At 47.0% G+C, this 21,082-nt stretch overlaps 1 protein-coding gene across 2 annotated transcripts; it reads left to right on the top strand.

Annotated features, from left to right (window-relative positions):
- Positions 1-19,102, top strand: sh3bp5la (SH3-binding domain protein 5-like, a). 2 transcript variants are annotated; one of them, XM_056285955.1, is made up of 6 exons: positions 1-217; positions 2,145-2,207; positions 2,553-2,681; positions 2,815-2,979; positions 16,597-16,770; positions 17,062-19,102. In XM_056285955.1, the coding sequence occupies exons 1-6, from the start codon at positions 176-178 to the stop codon at positions 17,605-17,607; spliced, it is 1,119 nt and encodes a 372-aa protein (XP_056141930.1). In that variant the 5' UTR covers positions 1-175; the 3' UTR covers positions 17,608-19,102. The 2 variants fall into 2 exon arrangements, with proteins under 2 accessions (XP_056141930.1, XP_056141929.1); XM_056285954.1 differs by having other exon boundaries at positions 1-675.
- Positions 19,103-21,082: the final 1,980 nt, after the last annotated feature.

Here is a 21,082-nt window from a genome sequence, read left to right as displayed (position 1 = left end):
GTGTCACGCGGGGAAGTCCGTGACGTTCGCCTCCCAGCTACGGAAGCCGCGGAGGAGGGAAGCGGCGAGCGGACCTGGCAGGGGATGGACGAGCGGTACCGGCAGATGGGGAACATCAGAGCCGCGGAGGGACACAGTGGTGGACCTCCGTTTGTTTGTGACATGTGATGAGTACATGGTCAACTGGTCTCTTACCACGAAGCAACGCTCGCTTAAGGTGATTGTTTAACAGCGTGGGCTTCCCAGCCTGCCGGCGAGCTAAGCTAACCTGCTAGCTTGGTATGGGCTGCTCGGTTCGCGTCTGAACCCCGGGAACCGACATGACTGCGGGCCGACTAGCGGCATCTTTATGAAGTCGCTCTGCGGTCAGAGTGACACATAGTTAATTAGGGTGTCGTTATCAGCCAGCCTAGCCACCCAGTCTGTCAAGAGGCTAACCGTCCCTGGCCTGGCATGGAGCCGGGCGGCCTGCGACAGAGCCCTGCCGGGTCCGGAGACTCAGAGACGGGTGAGTGGAGGGAAGAAATCCCCGGTGGAGGCGCGGAGGGCAACGACTCCACTTCCGAAACGGTGAGCAAGGACGCCTGCGAGGGAAAGGAGAGCGGAGAGAACCGGAACATCCACGGGGAACACCCACCCAGCCCCTACGAAGAGGAGCTGGACCCCAGGATCCAGGTGGGAGAGGCGGACGGGCATGTTATTGGCCCTAATGATGGTGAACCTGATTAGTTAAGACGAAGACACGGGGAATATAAAGAAAGGGACACATCTGACGACAGCGGTGATGTCTGCACACTTGTCGATATTCAGCGTGTGGAAAGCCAGGTCTTATGTCAGTTAGCTGAAGGCAGATGGGTGGTTGGATAAACAGGCATACCTCTGATGAGGCTGAGCATTACAAGAGCATGGACTGAGCTATCAGCAATCCGTAAATGTAACCCACAGAGAAAGTCCTGTCCAATCTCTGTCAGATATTCAAGGTGGAATAGATAGATAGATAGATAGATAGATAGATAGATAGATAGATAGATAGATAGATAGATACTGCAAGTAGACAATATGCTACAGAAATGCTGTTTGCAAGTGGATGGATGGATACATAGATGGAGATACACAATGTCTCATCCAGATCTGATTGGATGCATTATAATAATAATAATAATAATAGTGATGATAGTAATGTATTTATATTGCACCTGTCATAGATGAAATGAAGCTCAACACATGTTACATTAGAAGGCAATAAACACTTATAAGCAGAAAAAACATACAAAAAGATACAATAAAAGACAGTTTGGAAGTGCTTTGACATTAACAACAGAGGAGTGAACTTTTCAAAAAAAATAAAGAAAATAAAATAATGATTAGTAAATTAGTACAAAATAAGAGGATGGAAGGAGAATTTAGTTAAAAGCTAGATTAAAAGGATGTATTAAGCTTTTCAGGCTTTTGCTGTCTGATATTTTTTATTTTAGGTAGTGTATTCCAGTTTAGGGGCTGAGTTGATTTCTTTTGGGTGTGGTTGTGAAACCAGCATCAGAAGACCTGAGGGCTTGTACAGGAACATGAGGCACCAGAGAATCTACAACGTAGGCTGGCCCTAAGCCATTTAGAGCTTAATTGTTATTAAAGTAAAACGACTTTGAACTTGATTCAAAAAGATACAGTGAGCCAGTTCAGTGTTGCTAAAACAGGAGTGATATGTTCCTTCCTCCTTGTTTTTTACTAAAACTCTGGCTGCATAATTCTCAATTAGCTGTTGTCTGTCAATTCACTTTTTGAAATACCAGTAAGGAGAGCATTGTAGCAGTCTAGTCTGTTTGAAATGAAGGCATCAACGAGTTGGTCAGTGTCCTGCTTGGTGAAATGACTGGACCTATCATTAATTTTGTCTTAGTTGTTCATACACCCTAAACCCACTGAGTTGCCAGTTTAGTGGGTACAGCTATCTAGTAGTGTTGCGCCTCCTTTGGCCTTCAGAACAGCTTAAATTTGTCTGGGCACGGATTCTGCAAGATGCTGGATGCATTGTGCAGGAATGTTGTACAATGTGGAAATGATTGCATTGTGTAGGTTTGTGTGAAAGTGAGGGGCATACCCAATAAACTGGTAACTCAGTGTATATATTTTATTCATCCCTATAGGAGGAGTTGGAACACCTCAATGAAGCCAGTGCAGAAATCAACAAGCTAGAGCTGCAGCTGGATGTAAGTGCATATATACAAGAAGCCATATTTAATAGATAAGACAGCGATTAAAAAATGTTTACAGAAGTTGACCTGCACACTCTACATTTCCTGGGACCTAAAGAGTCTTTATCTGTTATAAAGTGTTGTATTAGCCCATAGCAATACATGTTAATGAATGATTTATACAATGGTCTGAAAAAGCAAGGAATGCTCAAATGAAAAATGTTTTTTGATAGTATGACAGGCAACAAATTGATAACACTTCCCGTCATACCCCCCTCTGGAATCCTATTGCTTCTGTCTGGTTAATTACTCCATTACAGTGAAATCTAACCGGTTCATTTTGATACATTATCCATCCAGGATGCAAGGTCAGGGTACAGAAAGATCCTCACAGACTCCGCCAGGAAGCTTAATGCCCACAGCTCGCAGCTTGGAAGCTGCATAGAGAAGGCCAGACCATACTATGAGGCTCGTCGCCTTGCCAAAGAGGTATACACAAAGAAAAATATTCTTAGATTTTATTTGTGTGTGTCTTTTATCAGTTTGTTATCCTGCCAGAGGCAGTTGGCTGCGTGTCAGATTTCACTTCCTCATTCTGTGATTGGTTCTCTGCTCTTTCAAGGCTCAGCAGGAAACCCAGAAGGCTGCCCTGAGCTATGAGAGAGCTGTCTCCATGCACACTGCTGCCAGGGAGATGGTGTATGTGGCAGAGCAGGGTCTGATGGCTGATGGCAAGAACACCCTCGACCCCACCTGGCAAGAGATGCTCAACCATGCCACTGCGAAAGTAAGAAGACAGTCCAATGTCATGATAAATGCCGTTCTATGATTTTTTACCTGAATGGGACATATGTGTTGGAGCCATGTCTTTTTTAAGTCTAAATTAGTTTGTAAACAGTATAAATAGATGGGGCAACACTGCTGCCCTTGTTTCCGCACCAACAACAAGAAGTCACATATAGTTGCCAGTAATTATGCATGGTTGTGTGCAATAGACAGAACGCCTTGAAGAGCATACAACCTTCTGTACACTATATATGCTAGTATACTAAAAACATTTTGATAATGCTTATTTTGACATAACCAGTGATTTATTTAGCTTTATTTGAACTTTTAGTCATTTGGTTTGATTTTGCCCTCCTTTCTTGTGATGCATGCATCATGCTCCTTTTTGTTTGGGAATTTTAGCTATTGGGCAAGTTTTATGCATGCATACTTAAATACACAAACATGCACAATCTCTGGATTTGACACGAAGCATGAAAGTGCATAGCGGATAAAGCATTGCCGTTCATAGGCTGTAGCTTAATAAGAAAACATTGAAAGCTATTGGTCCAACGATGTCTGTGGACTTAAGTGCCAAATTGATAGTTTGTCACATGGGACATTTGAGTGTGTGCTAGAAATTTTATTCAATTCCAGGAAAGTATTGCAAAATCATTTGCATCATTTGATGATTGACAAACGATCTGATAAGGCCTGATACCCACCTGGTAGTCCATGTAGGTGAACATAAAGGCTAGGAATTATTGGCAAATGATACTAAGACCAGACTAGTGTTGACATGATACCAAAATTATGACTTTGGTACAATACTTGCCTAAATATCTCGATACCGATACTGAAACGATACCACGGCAAAAATCTAAAACATCAGGAAAAGTAACGGAATAATATATTAGATAACAAAACATGGAACTTGAAATTCTTTGTTGGTAATTTCATATATGTAGATGTGTTTTTGTCAATGTATTAGTACATGTATAACATTAATAATTGGATTATTGTAAATAATTAGATCAGGGTAGGTCATAGTGTTCTTAAAGCTTTGATATGGTATGCAGCATGGGCGACACTTGGGTCCCAAAATTGGGGGGGCAGAGTTTTTTTAATCACATAATTGTATCAATGTAAAAGTACTAGTGTGCAATAAACAAAACATGCGGTTTCAATGTCAAATTTGTATTTTAAATAAGTGACAAAACTTTAACACATTTACTGTTTTTATTTTTTTTACCTTGCTATGTTCTATACTGATTTGGGAAGCAACACTGCCAGTTTTTAATGAATTTATGTAAGCGGACAGCTTCGTAGCTGCAGAAATGTGTGCATTGCATTTTTGATGGTCGCCGAATTTTTCCAATGCCGCCTTCCAATTTTCAAATCCTACCGTTCGAAACGTTTCTTCTTTGTTGTGGCCAGCAATGCTAAATGCGCGGCATGAGTAACACAATGCCCGATCAGTGGCGGGCCCCCGGGGCTGTACTCAAGCCATGGGTAGGTAACATACCATTCCTTTCCAAATCTCCTCCCTCCTGTTGCTGCTGGGAATAACAGAATAGGTTGGTAGGTAGGGGCCGTTCTCCACGAAATCCAAACAGTTTCCTACACCAAGAATAGGATCTGGAGCTGCGGGTTGTAACACCACGGCATTGCCTGCTTCTCGCTGCTGAACCTGCATCTCTGCATTGTCCACTTCTCGCAGAGGTTGCTCTGAAATGTTGCCTGTCTCTGTGAGAGACGCATCATCGTCCTGACGCCATTCTTCATTTTCATTCTCTTCAGCCCGATTCATTTTTGTTTTCTTTGTCAAATAACTTAACAACGTGCTACCGCGTTTGGACATTTTCAGTTAGCCTACCATACCTAGATAACATGGTTCGCTTCAGATCGTTACATTGCTCCCAGCGGCTCGTAGGTGCAATTGCAGCAAATAATATTTGTATATTTTAAAATTACGTTGTGTGATATATTATTTTAATTATTCTTTCTGAGTTGGGGGGGGGCATTTTCCCCCCTTGCCCCCCCCGTAATGTCGCCCATGGTATGCAGTAAACTTACATCCCCTATACTTGAGTTTATCTGATTTCTTTGATAGTTAACTTTATATTTGCAACCAACATCGAAATAACATAACCTTATTTTCCATTAAGAGCTCAGCATTCATAGTAGAGAGCAATTAAACAGCACGTTAACTACAATTTTATTGAACATAAAAATAATAAATATACACTACCGTTCAAAAGTTTGGGATCACCCAAACAATTTTGTGTTTTCCATGAAAAGTCACACTTATTCACCACCATATGTTGTGAAATGAATAGAAAATAGAGTCAAGACATTGACAAGGTTAGAAATAATGATTTGTATTGAAATAAGATTTTTTTTACATCAAACTTTGCTTTCGTCAAAGAATCCTCCATTTGCAGCAATTACAGCATTGCAGACCTTTGGCATTCTAGCTGTTAATTTGTTGAGGTAATCTGGAGAAATTGCACCCCACGCTTCCAGAAGCAGCTCCCACAAGTTGGATTGGTTGGATGGGCACTTCTTTGAGCAGATTGAGTTTCTGGAGCATCACATTTGTGGGGTCAATTAAACGCTCAAAATGGCCAGAAAAAGAGAACTTTCATCTGAAACTCGACAGTCTATTCTTGTTCTTAGAAATGAAGGCTATTCCATGCGAGAAATTGCTAAGAAATTGAAGATTTCCTACACCGGTGTGTACTACTCCCTTCAGAGGACAGCACAAACAGGCTCTAACCAGAGTAGAAAAAGAAGTGGGAGGCCGCGTTGCACAACTGAGCAAGAAGATAAGTACATTAGAGTCTCTAGTTTGAGAAACAGACGCCTCACAGGTCCCCAACTGGCATCTTCATTAAATAGTACCTGTTAGAGCCTGTTTGTGCTGTCCTCTGAAGGGAGTAGTACACACCGGTGTAGGAAATCTTCAATTTCTTAGCAATTTCTCGCATGGAATAGCCTTCATTTCTAAGAACAAGAATAGACTGTCGAGTTTCAGATGAAAGTTCTCTTTTTCTGGCCATTTTGAGCGTTTAATTGACCCCACAAATGTGATGCTCCAGAAACTCAATCTGCTCAAAGAAGTGCCCATCCAACCAATCCAACTTGTGGGAGCTGCTTCTGGAAGCGTGGGGTGCAATTTCTCCAGATTACCTCAACAAATTAACAGCTAGAATGCCAAAGGTCTGCAATGCTGTAATTGCTGCAAATGGAGGATTCTTTGACGAAAGCAAAGTTTGATGTAAAAAAAATCTTATTTCAAATACAAATCATTATTTCTAACCTTGTCAATGTCTTGACTCTATTTTCTATTCATTTCACAACATATGGTGGTGAATAAGTGTGACTTTTCATGGAAAACACGAAATTGTTTGGGTGATCCCAAACTTTTGAACGGTAGTGTAGATTACATTAACTGTAAGTTTGGCACTTCCCGATGATAAAGCTCAAACCCAGGATTTGAGCTTTGTCATCATGAGCTTTAGCATGCACACTAGAGTGCACTAAAGTAGAATGAACACAAATGACTCAATACACCTCCTTGGTGGAGGTCTGCACTGTACCGAGCACATTTTCTAGTAATATAAATAATATTGACAAAAATGTACATGCCATGATTACCATTACTTGTAATGAGTATAAATTGGTCATTTATAACTAGTGCTGTTGATCTGCATACTTGTGAAAGCCTGATTTTTAGCAACTTGCAAGTGATGGTAAAATTAACGTTACCAATGTGAACGTTGCATTTGCATATAGGTCAGGGATGGGCAACATGCTCCAGAAAGGACCGGTGTGGGTGCAGGTCTTTGTTCTAACCAAGCAGTTACACTCCTGAGTCTACAAATCAAAGCCCTTAGCAAAGATTATTGGTTGACTAATGGAATCAGGTGTGTAACTGCTTGGTTGGAACAAAGACCTGAACCCACACTGGCCCTTTCTGGATCATGTTCCCATCCCTGATATAGATGGCTACCACAGTAGTAATTTGGCTAAAAGGCTAAAGCCAAATTAAACGGTTATTACTGCCCTTAATTGCCTCATCAAACTCCAATGGTGAAAAAAGTTTGCTTGTCACAAATTAAGTCACACTCATTTGACTTATATTTGAGGGCATGTAATTATGTTACCTATCACATTCACTAACCTGTCGCTCTTTGAATTCGAGTGATGCTGAGATCAAAAAGTGGCTGATGATATGCCACTAGTGGTTCAGCGGCATATGCTGATCCCTAGAGTGGTTTGCTGGTCATGTTCCACCTGCACATACTGTTTCCTAACGGCAGGTGCCACTTGAAAGAGCTAGGCCACTGTCAGACTCTCACACCAGTACCGCCCCCTGATGCATGCTAGTGGGCTAGTTTTAAGACAAGTACTGCTGTAAATGTGTATTTTTTCTGTCCATTGACAATGTTAGCACAGCAAAGCACCGCAATAAAGGATTTTGTAAGTTTCTCTCATTCGTTCTGTTGAAGGGATAGATTCAATGCTTTTGAAATGACAGGAAAGTAATTTCATATATCCTTGCCGATGTACCCAAAGCTAATATTAGAGCTGGCCTTAGCTAACCTGGCTATTGTTAGCCTAGCCACCATAGCCAGTCTGACTAATCCATAACAGAAATTTATAGCCAACTAACCAAATAATACTTGCATTATTTTTGGCATGTTTAATTTATTAGTAGAACGTGATCACACATTACATCATATAAAACTCAAGGTCACGGACATTAACCAGGCATATACATATGGCATATTATTTATTATTCACCATAAGTACTTTGAATGAGTAACTGGTTCTATGTCAAATGCTGTAGGAGTATTCTTAGATCTAAAAAAAACATTTGATACAGTTGACCACGACTTATTATTAATAAAACTACAAAAATATGGAATCGGAGGAGTAGCTCTTTCTTGGCTATCCAGTTACCTAAATAATAGGAACCAATATGTGCAAATTAATAATTATAAATCACAATTAATGAAGGTTAAGTGTGGGGTTCCTCAAGGCTCAGTGTTGGGGCCATTGTTGTTTATTTTGTACATTAATAATATATGTGAGGTTTCCAAAACACAAAAAAAAATTATTTGCAGATGACACAAACCTACTTTGCAGTGGGAACAACTTGGAACAACTTTTGGATACAGTAGGAAATGAATTGAAGAAACTAAAGAGTTGGTTTGATTCAAATAAACTAACACAATCTAAGCAAAACAACAGTCATAATATTCAGTAATCGGTCAACAAACTCAAACAAGAAGCTCATGATAAATGATGGAGAAATTGAAAAAGTGTCAGAAATCAAATTTCTTGGCGTAATAATAGACAATAAATTATGTTGGAAACCACATATAAAGTATATTAAAGCAAAAATATCAAAGTCAAGTGCAATATTATATAAAGTCAAAGATCTCCTGCATCAACCAGCACTATACACCTTGTACTGCTCCTTCGTACTTCCATATATCACCTCCTGTGTGGAAGTGTGGGGCAACACATACAAAACAAACATCCAATCTTCATCCTTCAAAAAAGAGCCATAAGAATTGTAAACAAAACCACTTACAGAGAGCCTGCAAACCCACTCTTTATCAAACTGAAAGCACTAAAATTTACGGATTTGGTTGACATCAAAACTATTCAAATCATGTACAGAGTAAAAAATCAGCAGTTACCAAACAGTGTTCAAAAGTTGTTCCAAAGGAGGGAAAGTGAACACCATCTCAGAGGAATATGTATATTCACAAAACAACCAATGAGGACAAATGCAAAACTTCATTGTATATCCATCAGAGGAGTCGATCTATGGAACAACTGTAGAAAAGAAATGAAGATGTGGACATCAATAAGAAAGTTTAAACAGCTCTTTAAAAACAACATATTGAATAGATGTAGGATGGATGAACAAAGTGGTGGACTGGAATAACATGACATGATACATGACGTGTAAGGTGCCTTGTTTGACTTGTGCTGGTTTGTTTATTTTGAGCTCTATGCATTGGCCTTTCTTTTCTTTTTTTCACTTTTGTTTTGTTTTGAAAGTTTTGTTTTGTTTTGATTTGATTGATAAAGTATAAGAAAGGGTTAAGACCAGAAAAGTTCTTTACTTCATCCTACGTCCTTTTCGACCAGTTATTTTGTTGTTACAGGGAGTTTTCAAAATATGTTCACTATTATTGCCATTTGTTCTTGTATTCCTGCCTGTGTATTTTATTTGTTATTTTAACATGTTCGAGATAAATCCATCCATTTCCATTCCATCCATTTTCCGAACCGCTTATCCTGCTCTCAGGGTCACGGGGATGCTGGAGCCTATCCCAGCAGTCATTGGGCGGCAGGCGGGGCGACACCCTGGACAGGCTGCCAGACTATCACACAGGGCTGACATACACACGCACACCCACACACATTCACGCCTAGGGACAATTTAGTACGGCCGATTCACCTGACTTACATGTCTTTGGACTGTGGGAGGAAACCGGAGCCCCCGGAGGAAACCCACACAGACACAGGGAGAACATGCAAACTCCACACAGGACAACCCGGGATGACCTCAAAGGCTGGACTACCCCGGGGCTCGAACCCAGGAACTTCTTACTGTGAAGCGACCATGCTAACCACCGCACCACCATGCCGAGATAAAATCAATATCAATATCGAATCCTCCTGATGTTATAGAGGAGAAATCTGCAGGAGCGAGCAACCGATGCAGTGTTTTCAGCAAATGACAGTTGGTCATCCACGATCACACCCAGATTCCTCACAGTCCGAGTTGGTGTCGCCATCGTGTTGTCAATGGTGACGGCCAGGTCTCAGCGCGGGCAACCTTTCCCTGGGAGGAACATCAGCTCTGTCTTGTCCAGATTGAGCTTCAGGTGGTGTGTCACCATCCACTCCGAGATGTCAGTCAAGCACGCAGCAATGCGTGTCTCTACTTGTGTGTCAGAGGGAGGAAAGGACAAGATCAGCTGGGTGTCATCGGCATAACAATGGTAAGAGAAGTCATGCGAGCGAATAATAGAACCCAGGGATGTCGTGTACTTGGAGTAAAGGAAAGGACCCGGAACCGAACCCTGTGGAACGCCTGTAGTCAGTCTGCGAGGCTCCGACACAGATCCCCTCCATGTCACCTGGTAGGAGCGACCCGTCAGATAGGTTACAAACATTGAGAGTGCAGAGCCTGTGACACCCAGCCCCTCGAGGGTAGAGAGGAGGATCTGGTGGTTCACTGTGTCGAACGCAGCTGACAGGCCCAGGAGTATCAGGGCAGAGGAGAGAGGGTTTGCTCTCACAGAGTGCAGCGATTCTGTCACTGCAAGGGCCGTCTCTGTCGAGTGACCCACCCTGAACCCAGACTGGTTGGGGTCCAGGAGGTTGTTCTGGTGGAGGTACAAAGAAAGTTGGTTAAAGACAGCACGTTTGGAAGTTTTGGAACGAAAGGGTAGAAGGGAAACTGGTCTGTACTTTTTGACATCAGAGGGGTTAAGTGATGGTTTCTTGAGAAGGGGGGTGACTAGCAGTCTTGAAGGCAGATGGAAAGCATCCTGCCTTGAGGGAGGTGTTGATGAGGTGGGTTAGATAGGGAAGGAGTTCAGGTGCTATAGACTGAAGAAGAGGGGAGGGGACCGGGTCAAGGGAGCATGTGATGGGGCGACTGGATGTGATGAGGTTTAGAGCCTCATCGGGGGAGAGGGGAGCGAGGTGGGATAGGGTGGGACGTGGAGAGGTGAGGGAGGGTGCAGAGGGTGGGATAGTGCAAGCAACACTAACCAGGTGGTGAGAAAAGGAGGATCTGATGTCGTTTACCTTCTTGTCAAAGAAGTTAGCGAAGTCATCAGGGAGAAGGGAGGAAGTAGGAGGAGGATGTGGGGGTTGAAGAAGTGTAGAGAAGGTTTCAAAGAGTTTCTTAGGATTAGAGGCAGAGGATAGGATTTTAGAGCGATAGAAGGCAGCCTTAGCAGCAGAAAGGGAGGAGAAAGTTGAAAGAGGAGATTGGAAGTTGAGAATGTCCTCTGGGAGTTTGCCTTTTCTCCATTTGCGCTCTGCCACTCTCAGGCTCCGTCTGTCGGTATGTACTGAGTTGGTCAGCCAAGGGGCAGGTGGAGTTGGGCGTGCAGGCCTGGAGGTGAGGGGACAGAGATTGTCCAGAGAAGAGGAGAGGGTAGAGAGAAGAAGATCGGTAGCAGTTTCAGGGGGTAGGAGAGAGAAAGATTCAGTTGTAGGGAGGATAGAGGTAACAGAGGAAGAAAGATCAGTGGCGGAGAGAGGCGGAGGTGTCTATGGGTGGAAACCATGTGGGTAGGGGAAGGGGCTGAGGGGGGTGAAGAGAGGGAGAGAGAGTAGGACATGAAATAGTGGTCAGAGAGCTGGAGGGGAGTAACAGAGAGATTGGAAATAGGACAGTGTCTAGTAAAGATAAGGTCCAGCTGGTTGCCGGCCTTGTGAGTAAGAGGAGGAGAGTGAGAGGTGAAGGTCAAAGGAGGAGAGGAAAGAGAGAAGAGGATCTAGCTTGTTAGTGTGGATGTTGAAGTCACAGAGAAGGATAAGTGCAGAGTCATCAACAGGGAAGTGCGCAGCAAAGTGTGTCAAGCTCCTCCAGAAACTCACCAAGGGGGCCTGGTGGGCGGTACACAACCACGATGGTGAGTTTGACTGGATAAGAGACAGTAACAGCATGAAATTCAAAAGCGGGCGGAGAAAATTGTGGAATGGAAAGCAGATGTTATAGTTTTCATCGGTACCCTGTGAGGGCACAGCACCAATGGCAGTCGTTGTTAACCCAGGCCTTGAGCAATCCGGTAGTGAGTGTCGACCAATCTGATATGGTCTTCTCAATACACATAATATATATATATATATAAAATGCATATTGAAGATCCGGCTTCCCATCTGTCTGCAGATGGTAAGCTGGATGTGGGTATGTGTCCTGGTCGCTGCACTAGCGCCTCCTCTGGTCAGTTGGGGCGCCTGTTCAGGGGGAAATGGGGGGAATAGCATGATCCTCCCACTCGCTACGTCCCCCTGGTGAAATTCCTCACTGTCAGGTGAAAAGAAGCAGCTGGTGACTCCACAGCCCTCCCCGGATCAGCAGAGGGGGTGGAGCAGAGACCGGGATGGCTCAGAAGATTGGGGTAATTGACCGGATACAATTGAGGAGAACAAGGGGGGGGAAAATATCGCACAAGCCATTCCTGGCGGAAGGAATATGTCTTTGCCTTTTTCACATCACCTGCTGTTCCCTCCTCTGAGCTGTCATCAGTTTGGGTTAGTGGGACAGGAGCAGGGTCTGAAGGACGGTCTTTTTCACATCACATTACATTACATTACAGTCATTTAGCCGACGCTTTTATCCAAAGCGACTTACAATAAGAGCATCATTTAACGTAGGAGATCAGGAGAACTACTAGTCATCAGAGGTCATAAGTGCATCTAAACAAGCATCTAAGAACAAAACCAGTGCTAAAGTAAAAGTGCAAGAAAGGGATTTAAAAAAAAAATTAATGAGTGAATACAATAAGTGCTAAGAACAAGTAACAGGGTGGTAGTTCTTAAAGAGGTGGGTTTTCAACCTGTGCCGAAAGATGGGCAGCGACTCCACTGTCCTGACATCAGTGGGGAGGTCATTCCACCACTGTGGGGCCAGGACAGAACCGAGCCGGGACCGGGTCGATCGGCATCAAGGGCCTCTGAGCGACGGGGCAACCAGGCGTCCCAAGGCAGCAGAGCGAAGTGGTCAGGCGGGGGTGTAGGGCTTGACCATGGCCTGGAGATAGGAAGCATCTGGCCAACAGGCACGATGACCTGTTCAAGGGATTCAACTGTAGCACCAAAATCAAAAAGTGGCTGATGGCACAACCCGAGTGCAGTGCTCCAGAGTGCGACCATTTAGTCACACTTTGCACCTAGTTTTGGTGTCAGTGCGAGCAAATTTTAAACCTAGGTGCACTGGTGCGAGTTGTAATATCGCCGTGTTTTTTTACTCATGTGAAAACCAGTAAGAGGAGAACTTGTGTGTCTGTGAATGAGTGGACTTGGCGTATGTGTGTGTACACATCACCTGCTGCTCCCTCGTCTGAACTGTCATCAGTTTGGGTTGGTGGGGCAGGAGCAGGGTCTGAAGGAGGGCCTTTTTCCCCATCACCTGCTGCTCCCTCGTCTGAACTGTCATCAGTTTGGGTTGGTGGGGCAGGAGCAGGGTCTGAAGGAGGGCCTTTTTCCCCATCACCTGCTGCTCCCTCGTCTGAGCTGTCATCAGTTTGGGTTGGTGGGGCAGGAGCAGGGTCTGAAGGAGGGCCTTTTTCCCCATCACCTGCTGCTCCCTCGTCTGAACTGTTATCAGTTTGGGTTGGTGGGGCAGGAGCAGGGTCTGAAGGAGGGCCTTTTTCCCCATCACCTGCTGCTCCCTCGTCTGAACTGTTATCAGTTTGGGTTGGTGGGGCAGGAGCAGGGTCTGAAGGAGGGCCTTTTTCCCCATCACCTGCTGCTCCCTCGTCTGAGCTGTCATCAGTTTGGGTTGGTGGGGCAGGAGCAGGGTCTGAAGGAGGGCCTTTTTCCCCATCACCTGCTGCTCCCTCGTCTGAACTGTTATCAGTTTGGGTTGGTGGGACAGGAGCAGGGTCTGAAGGAGGGCCTTTTTCCCCATCACCTGCTGCTCCCTCGTCTGAACTGTCATCAGTTTGGGTTGGTGGGGCAGGAGCAGGGTCTGAAGGAGGGCCTTTTTCCCCATCACCTGCTGCTCCCTCGTCTGAACTGTCATCAGTTTGGTTGGTGGGGCAGGAGCAGGGTCTGAAGGAGGGCCTTTTTCCCCATCACCTGCTGCTCCCTCATCTGAACTGTTATCAGTTTGGGTTGGTGGGGCAGGAGCAGGGTCTGAAGGAGGGCCTTTTTCCCCATCACCTGCTGCTCCCTCGTCTGAACTGTCATCAGTTTGGGTTGGTGGGGCAGGAGCAGGGTCTGAAGGAGGGCCTTTTTCCCCATCACCTGCTGCTCCCTCGTCTGAACTGTCATCAGTTTGGGTTGGTGGGACAGGAGCAGGGTCTGAAGGAGGGCCTTTTTCCCCATCACCTGCTGCTCCCTCGTCTGAACTGTCATCAGTTTGGTTGGTGGGGCAGGAGCAGGGTCTGAAGGAGGGCCTTTTTCCCCATCACCTGCTGCTCCCTCGTCTGAACTGTCATCAGTTTGGGTTGGTGGGGCAGGAGCAGGGTCTGAAGGAGGGCCTTTTTCCCCATCACCTGCTGCTCCCTCGTCTGAACTGTCATCAGTTTGGTTGGTGGGACAGGAGCAGGGTCTGAAGGAGGGCCTTTTTCCCCATCACCTGCTGCTCCCTCATCTGAACTGTCATCAGTTTGGTTGGTGGGACAGGAGCAGGGTCTGAAGGAGGGCCTTTTTCCCCATCACCTGCTGCTCCCTCGTCTGAGCTGTCATCAGTTTGGTTGGTGGGACAGGAGCAGGGTCTGAAGGAGGGCCTTTTTCCCCATCACCTGCTGCTCCCTCGTCTGAACTGTCATCAGTTTGGTTGGTGGGACAGGAGCAGGGTCTGAAGGAGGGCCTTTTTCCCCATCACCTGCTGCTCCCTCGTCTGAACTGTTATCAGTTTGGTTGGTGGGACAGGAGCAGGGTCTGAAGGAGGGCCTTTTTCCCCATCACCTGCTGCTCCCTCGTCTGAACTGTCATCAGTTTGGTTGGTGGGACAGGAGCAGGGTCTGAAGGAGGGCCTTTTTCCCCATCACCTGCTGCTCCCTCGTCTGAACTGTCATCAGTTTGGGTTGGTGGGGCAGGAGCAGGGTCTGAAGGAGGGCCTTTTTCCCCATCACCTGCTGCTCCCTCGTCTGAACTGTTATCAGTTTGGTTGGTGGGACAGGAGCAGGGTCTGAAGGAGGGCCTTTTTCCCCATCACCTGCTGCTCCCTCGTCTGAACTGTCATCAGTTTGGTTGGTGGGACAGGAGCAGGGTCTGAAGGAGGGCCTTTTTCCCCATCACCTGCTGCTCCCTCGTCTGAGCTGTCATCAGTTTGGTTGGTGGGGCAGGAGCAGGGTCTGAAGGAGGGCCTTTTCCCCCATCACCTGCTGCTCCCTCGTCTGAGCTGTCATCAGTTTGGGTTGGTGGGGCAGGAGCAGGGTCTGAAGGAGGGCCTTTTCCCCCATCACCTGCTGCTCCCTCGTCTGAACTGTCATCAGTTTGGTTGGTGGGGCAGGAGCAGGGTCTGAAGGAGGGCCTTTTTCCCCATCACCTGCTGCTCCCTCGTCTGAACTGTCATCAGTTTGGGTTGGTGGGGCAGGAGCAGGGTCTGAAGGAGGGCCTTTTTCCCCATCACCTGCTGCTCCCTCGTCTGAACTGTTATCAGTTTGGGTTGGTGGGGCAGGAGCAGGGTCTGAAGGAGGGCCTTTTTCCCCATCACCTGCTGCTCCCTCGTCTGAACTGTTATCAGTTTGGGTTGGTGGGGCAGGAGCAGGGTCTGAAGGAGGGCCTTTTTCCCCATCACCTGCTGCTCCCTCGTCTGAACTGTCATCAGTTTGGTTGGTGGGACAGGAGCAGGGTCTGAAGGAGGGCCTTTTTCCCCATCACCTGCTGCTCCCTCGTCTGAACTGTTATCAGTTTGGGTTGGTGGGGCAGGAGCAGGGTCTGAAGGAGGGCCTTTTTCCCCATCACCTGCTGCTCCCTCGTCTGAGCTGTCATCAGTTTGGTTGGTGGGACAGGAGCAGGGTCTGAAGGAGGGCCTTTTTCCCCATCACCTGCTGCTCCCTCGTCTGAACTGTCATCAGTTTGGTTGGTGGGACAGGAGCAGGGTCTGAAGGAGGGCCTTTTTCCCCATCACCTGCTGCTCCCTCGTCTGAACTGTCATCAGTTTGGTTGGTGGGACAGCCACTTTTCGATCTTGGCACTACAGTTGAATCCGTTGAACAGGTCATCATGCCTGTTGGCCAGATGCTTTGCCAGGTTGGATGTGTGGGCTCCCTTGGTCTGTGTGAGTTTAAAACATCTTGTACAGACGAGGTCTGTGGTGTCTGTAGGCTTCTCCTACTGTCAGCTTTGTGAGCAAAATAACGCCATATTTCACTGCGCGCATCTGCTTCAACAAGCCGTGGACGGCTGATAAGAGCTCTTGTACTTGCAGCCATGCCTCTTGTTCTGGCACCATGAAAGCTGCAGCATGCATGTGAGAGGAAAAAAACAACGGGTGGCACCCCCACTATGCCTGCAGAGCAGTGCACACACACACACACACACACACACACACACACACACACACACACACACACACACTGCCCTGCTGGTGTGCAACAACACAACTCATAGGAAGTAAGGCTCTTATTAAAACACTGTCATTCTTAGAGTGTCGGTACTAATAGAATGGGATATAGTACCGTTCTTAACGGCAGGGTGTTGCGATACCTTTCCAGCATCGGTATACCGTGCAACACTAGACCAGACACAAGCAGTTCAAACATTCCTGCACATACAAGAGCAAAGATTAAGCAGCTGGGGTGTGTTCCAAGTCTCACACTTTTTTTGTTATTGGCCTTGACTCTTCGTGTGTGTGTGTGTGTGTGTGTGTGTGTGTGTGTGTGTGTGTGTGTGTGTGTGTGTGTGTTCTTCCTAGGTGAATGAGGCCGAAGAGGAGCGTCTACGTAGTGAGAGAGAGCATATGCGTGTCACACATGCCTGCCAGGAAGCCGAGGCACGAGTCCAGACACTGCAGAAGTCCCTGAAGAGAGTCATCCTCAAGTCCAAACCATACTTCGAGCTCAAGGCCCAGTTCAATCAAATCCTGGAGGTAATGCACACAGACAGTGCCCACTCAATGGTGTAGACATTAAAACCAGATTGGCCCCTGCTGGTTCAGGATCAGATCCCACCAGAGCGCTGCCTTGTATCTCACATACTCTGCCTCTCTCAGCATCTCCTGCTGTCTCAGCAATGAAGCAGAATAGATGTCCAGTTCAGCATATGTATGTGTGGTCGTTACACGTCGGATCATTTGGATGTAGGTTACTGCTTATTAGGTGTCATATAATTGATGCTGAAAGTGATGATAAATGTTTCTCTGCCTTCTGTGTGGCTTCAGGAGCACAAGGCCAAAGTACTGCAGCTGGAGCAGCATGTGGCCAAAGTCAAGACTCGCTACTCCATCGCCCTACGCAACCTGGAACAAATAAGTGAACAGATCCATGCCCAGAGGGGGCGGGACCAAGGCGATGGAGGGCGAACCACTGGCTGCAGTGGGCGGAGTCCCCCTGTGGGAGCAGAGTCTGACAGCCTGATCCAGGAACAGGCTGGGGCCTGCGGAGGCAGTGCGACAAGGAAAGATGGAGCGGAAAAAGACAAGGATCTGCTTGAGCCATACAGGGAGAGGGAGTGGGAGAATGGGAGGGAGAGAGCAGGATCAGATTCTCTGTCTGTCTTCAGCCTGCAGACCATTGCTTCTGACCTTGAGAAATGCGACTCCATCGAGCACCTTGGAGACTTCAGCGATGTGTCGAGTGTCACGGGGGATGAGGGGGAGAAAGAGGGAGGCGGAATGATGGACAGGAGAGACAGGCCCATGGAAATCGCTGCCAAAAAACGCCAACATCAGTTTCACAAGCAGCATCACCGAAGCCTCAGTCTGTAGGCCAGTCCTAGTTGTACCTGCAACTAGTGTAAGAGCTTGACTTTGGTGTAGAGGGTGGAGGCCCTGAGAGAAGTCAGTAAGGGTGTATGATAATCTGTTGTAGAGGACAGCCATGTTGACTGGCATCACACTGTACAGTGAACTGTTGTCACCTAGTTAGAACACTACCAGAGCTTGTAGAAACGACGTACCCCCAGGATGAGAGGTATATTCACTTCCCTTACTCTGGCAGGTCGGGAGCCCTGTGGAGCGTGAAGGAACTGGGAGGGAAGATAAGAAACCCGCTTTGAATGAACATTGTATTTAAGAAGGGCACCATTTCTCTCCTTTTCTCTGAGTAAACGTAGATCCAGTATGAAAAGACTGGTCAACACCACGTGCTTCGTTATTCGAACCCCAGTCAAGTCGAGTCACATCACTCCAAGGTTGGGGGTCGCAGCCTCTGCTCATGCACACTTAAGTTTCACTGCGGCTGACCTTATTCTGTGGGCACGTCAGGAAGAACGACAGAACCGTTCTGTGCAACATGGACACATGTTTGAGTGTACATGAAATCTATTTATTTACCCTGACTTGAGTTTCTTGTTAATGTTGCATGAAAGAAGGATGTGTTTCTTGATCACTCCTGAAAGGTAAAGGGAATGAGTGAAGCGGAGCCTTAAGACAGCACAGCGCCGTAGGCTGTTGGCTCAGTGACAGCGTGCACGCCAGACGAGCTGTTTATGCAGGTATGATGACGTGTAGCCAGGGCAGTGTGATCAGACAAGCACTGAGAAGATGTGTTAAGATGAAAGAGTTCAGTGGTGTTTTCATGATTTGTAGCTGTTTTATGACTCAAACAGTCGTACCGTACTTCGATATGGTTTACGCTTATGATGTTTCATGGGCAGCAAATACAAAGATGCATTGTAATGATCATGTTGAGCCTTTTTTACTTCAGAGGTCTTCCTTGGTTGTCATTTGAAGTGTGCCTTGACACTGAACACCTAACATGAAATGTACTGTGTGTCTGTTGCTGTGAAGTCAGTCTCACACTGTTGAGCCTTCCTGGTTGTATTTCACAGTGACTCATCTCAGTCGGCCAAACCGGTTTGTCATGCAGCTCTGAAGAGGCTACTTTTTAAATTTCTTTCATTTTAACCCGCGGTGGTGTGGTACTTTGTTTTGTCAAAGTGTAAGATACAAAACAGTGAAGTCAAAATTGACTTGTAAATGTCTGTAATAATTACAAACCTAGAATATTATGAAATGTACAATTACACACACTGCTGACTTGAATATGTGAGAGTTGTGCCGTTGTTGAATATTTCAACATTTTAATCAGCCCATTTTCCTCAGCTGAGTTCCTGTCTCCCGCTGCAGGTGGTCCATAATGCTCCTGCACCACTTAGGAGTTCTTCTCATCTTTTACTGACCTTCAGCGTTCCACACTTCTCTCCTGCTGTGCCCTCACTGCTGTACCCACCCACACTGCTGTACCCACCCACACTGCTGTACCCACCAACACTGCTGTACCCTCACTGCTGTACCCACCCACACTGCTGTACCCACCCACACTGCTGTACCCATCCACACTGCTATACCCACCAACACTGCTGTACCCTCACTGCTGTACCCACCCACACTGCTGTACCCACCCACACTGCTGTACCCACCAACACTGCTATACCCACCAACACTGCTGTACCCTCACTGCTGTACCCACCAACACTGCTGTACCCTCACTGCTGTACCCACCCACACCGCTGTACCCACCCTGCTGTACCCTCACTGCTGTACCCACCAACTCTGTTGTACCCTCACTGCTGTACCCACCAACACTGCTGTACCCTCACTGCTGTACCCACCCACACTGCTGTACCCACCCTGCTGTACCCTCACTGCTGTACCCACCCACACTGCTGTACCCACCCACACTGCTGTACCCATCCACACTGCTATACCCACCAACACTGCTGTACCCTCACTGCTGTACCCACCCACACTGCTGTACCCACCCACACTGCTGTACCCACCAACACTGCTATACCCACCAACACTGCTGTACCCTCACTGCTGTACCCACCAACACTGCTGTACCCTCACTGCTGTACCCACCCACACCGCTGTACCCACCCTGCTGTACCCTCACTGCTGTACCCACCAACTCTGTTGTACCCTCACTGCTGTACCCTCACTGCTGTACCCACCAACACTGCTGTACCCTCACTGCTGTACCCACCCACACTGCTGTACCCACCCTGCTGTACCCTCACTGCTGTACCCACCAACACTGCTGTACCCTCACTGCTGTACCCTCACTGCTGTACCCACCAACACTGCTGTACCCTCACTGCTGTACCCACCCACACTGCTATACCCACCAACACTGCTGTACCCTCACTGCTGTACCCTCATTGCTGTACCCACCCTGCTGTACCCTCACTGCTGTACCCACCCACACTGCTGTACCCTCACTGCTGTACCCACCCACACTGCTGTACCCACCCTGCTGTACCCTCACTGCTGTACCCACCCACACTGCTGTACCCACCCTACTGTACCCTCACTGCTGTACCCACCCTCACTGCTGTACCCACCCACACTGCTGTACCCACAGTGCTGTACCCACACTGCTGTACCCACCAACACTGCTGTACCCTCACTGCTGTACCCACCCACACTGCTGTACCCACCCACACTGCTGTACCCACCAACACTGCTGTACCCTCACTGCTGTACCCACCCACACTGCTGTACCCACCCTACTGTACCCTCACTGCTGTACCCACCCTCACTGCTGTACCCTCACTGCTGTACCCACCCACACTGCTGTACCCATCCACACTGCTGTACCCACACTACTGTACCCACACTGCTGTACCCACAGTGCTGTACCCACCCACACTGCTGTACCCACACTGTTGTACCCTCAACAGTGCGCTGTTGAAACTCACATGGAAAGCTATGGTCAATAAAACCCGGCGAGGAAACAACTTGTACGGTTGATGCTGCTAACACATCTTCGCAGGATAAGAATGTATTCATTTATACAGACATACATGACGAGGTGATGGGAACTTGTGGTCTGAAGAAACAGATGGGTGGTGAGAAAGGAGAGAGGTTATCTCCTCCCTGCCATGTTTCAATTATTCAGAAGGGATATAAATATGAAAGAGGGGGCTGATCTCAGAATAGACGGCAGGAGGGAGCAGGAACAAACGGAAAGCCTCAGTTTATGATGAGTGCGATTTGCTTGGATGAACTAAGCTCCCCAGGCTTTACCAAAGGCTTAAAGTTGGAGTCTGTCTCAGATTTAAACCCCTATCTGCACCTCCACCCGCACCAAATCTCCATGCACTGATATAATTATCCCTGCTGGGGTAAAAATCCACACCGTTTATCATCACAAATCCTAAGCCGTGAAGGTTTGTAGAGCCACCATTATCGCCGGTGGGTTTATTGTTTGTGGGCCCTGAACCACCGCCAGGCTTCG

The sequence above is a fragment of the Lampris incognitus genome, chromosome 9 (assembly GCF_029633865.1).
Source record: "Lampris incognitus isolate fLamInc1 chromosome 9, fLamInc1.hap2, whole genome shotgun sequence".
NCBI lineage: Eukaryota > Metazoa > Chordata > Actinopteri > Lampriformes > Lampridae > Lampris > Lampris incognitus.
Note: the sequence above shows the minus strand (reverse complement) of the source record. Positions and strands in the feature narration are given on the sequence as shown.

Coding starts and splice junctions, on each gene's coding strand:
- sh3bp5la (XM_056285954.1), top strand. CDS start 454: ATGGAGCCGGGCGGCCTGCGACAGAGCCCTGCCGGGTCCGGAGACTCA. Junction 2,208..2,552: donor AGCTAGAGCTGCAGCTGGAT/GTAAGTGCATAT, acceptor TTATCCATCCAG/GATGCAAGGTCAGGGTACAG. Junction 16,771..17,061: donor AGTTCAATCAAATCCTGGAG/GTAATGCACACA, acceptor GTGTGGCTTCAG/GAGCACAAGGCCAAAGTACT.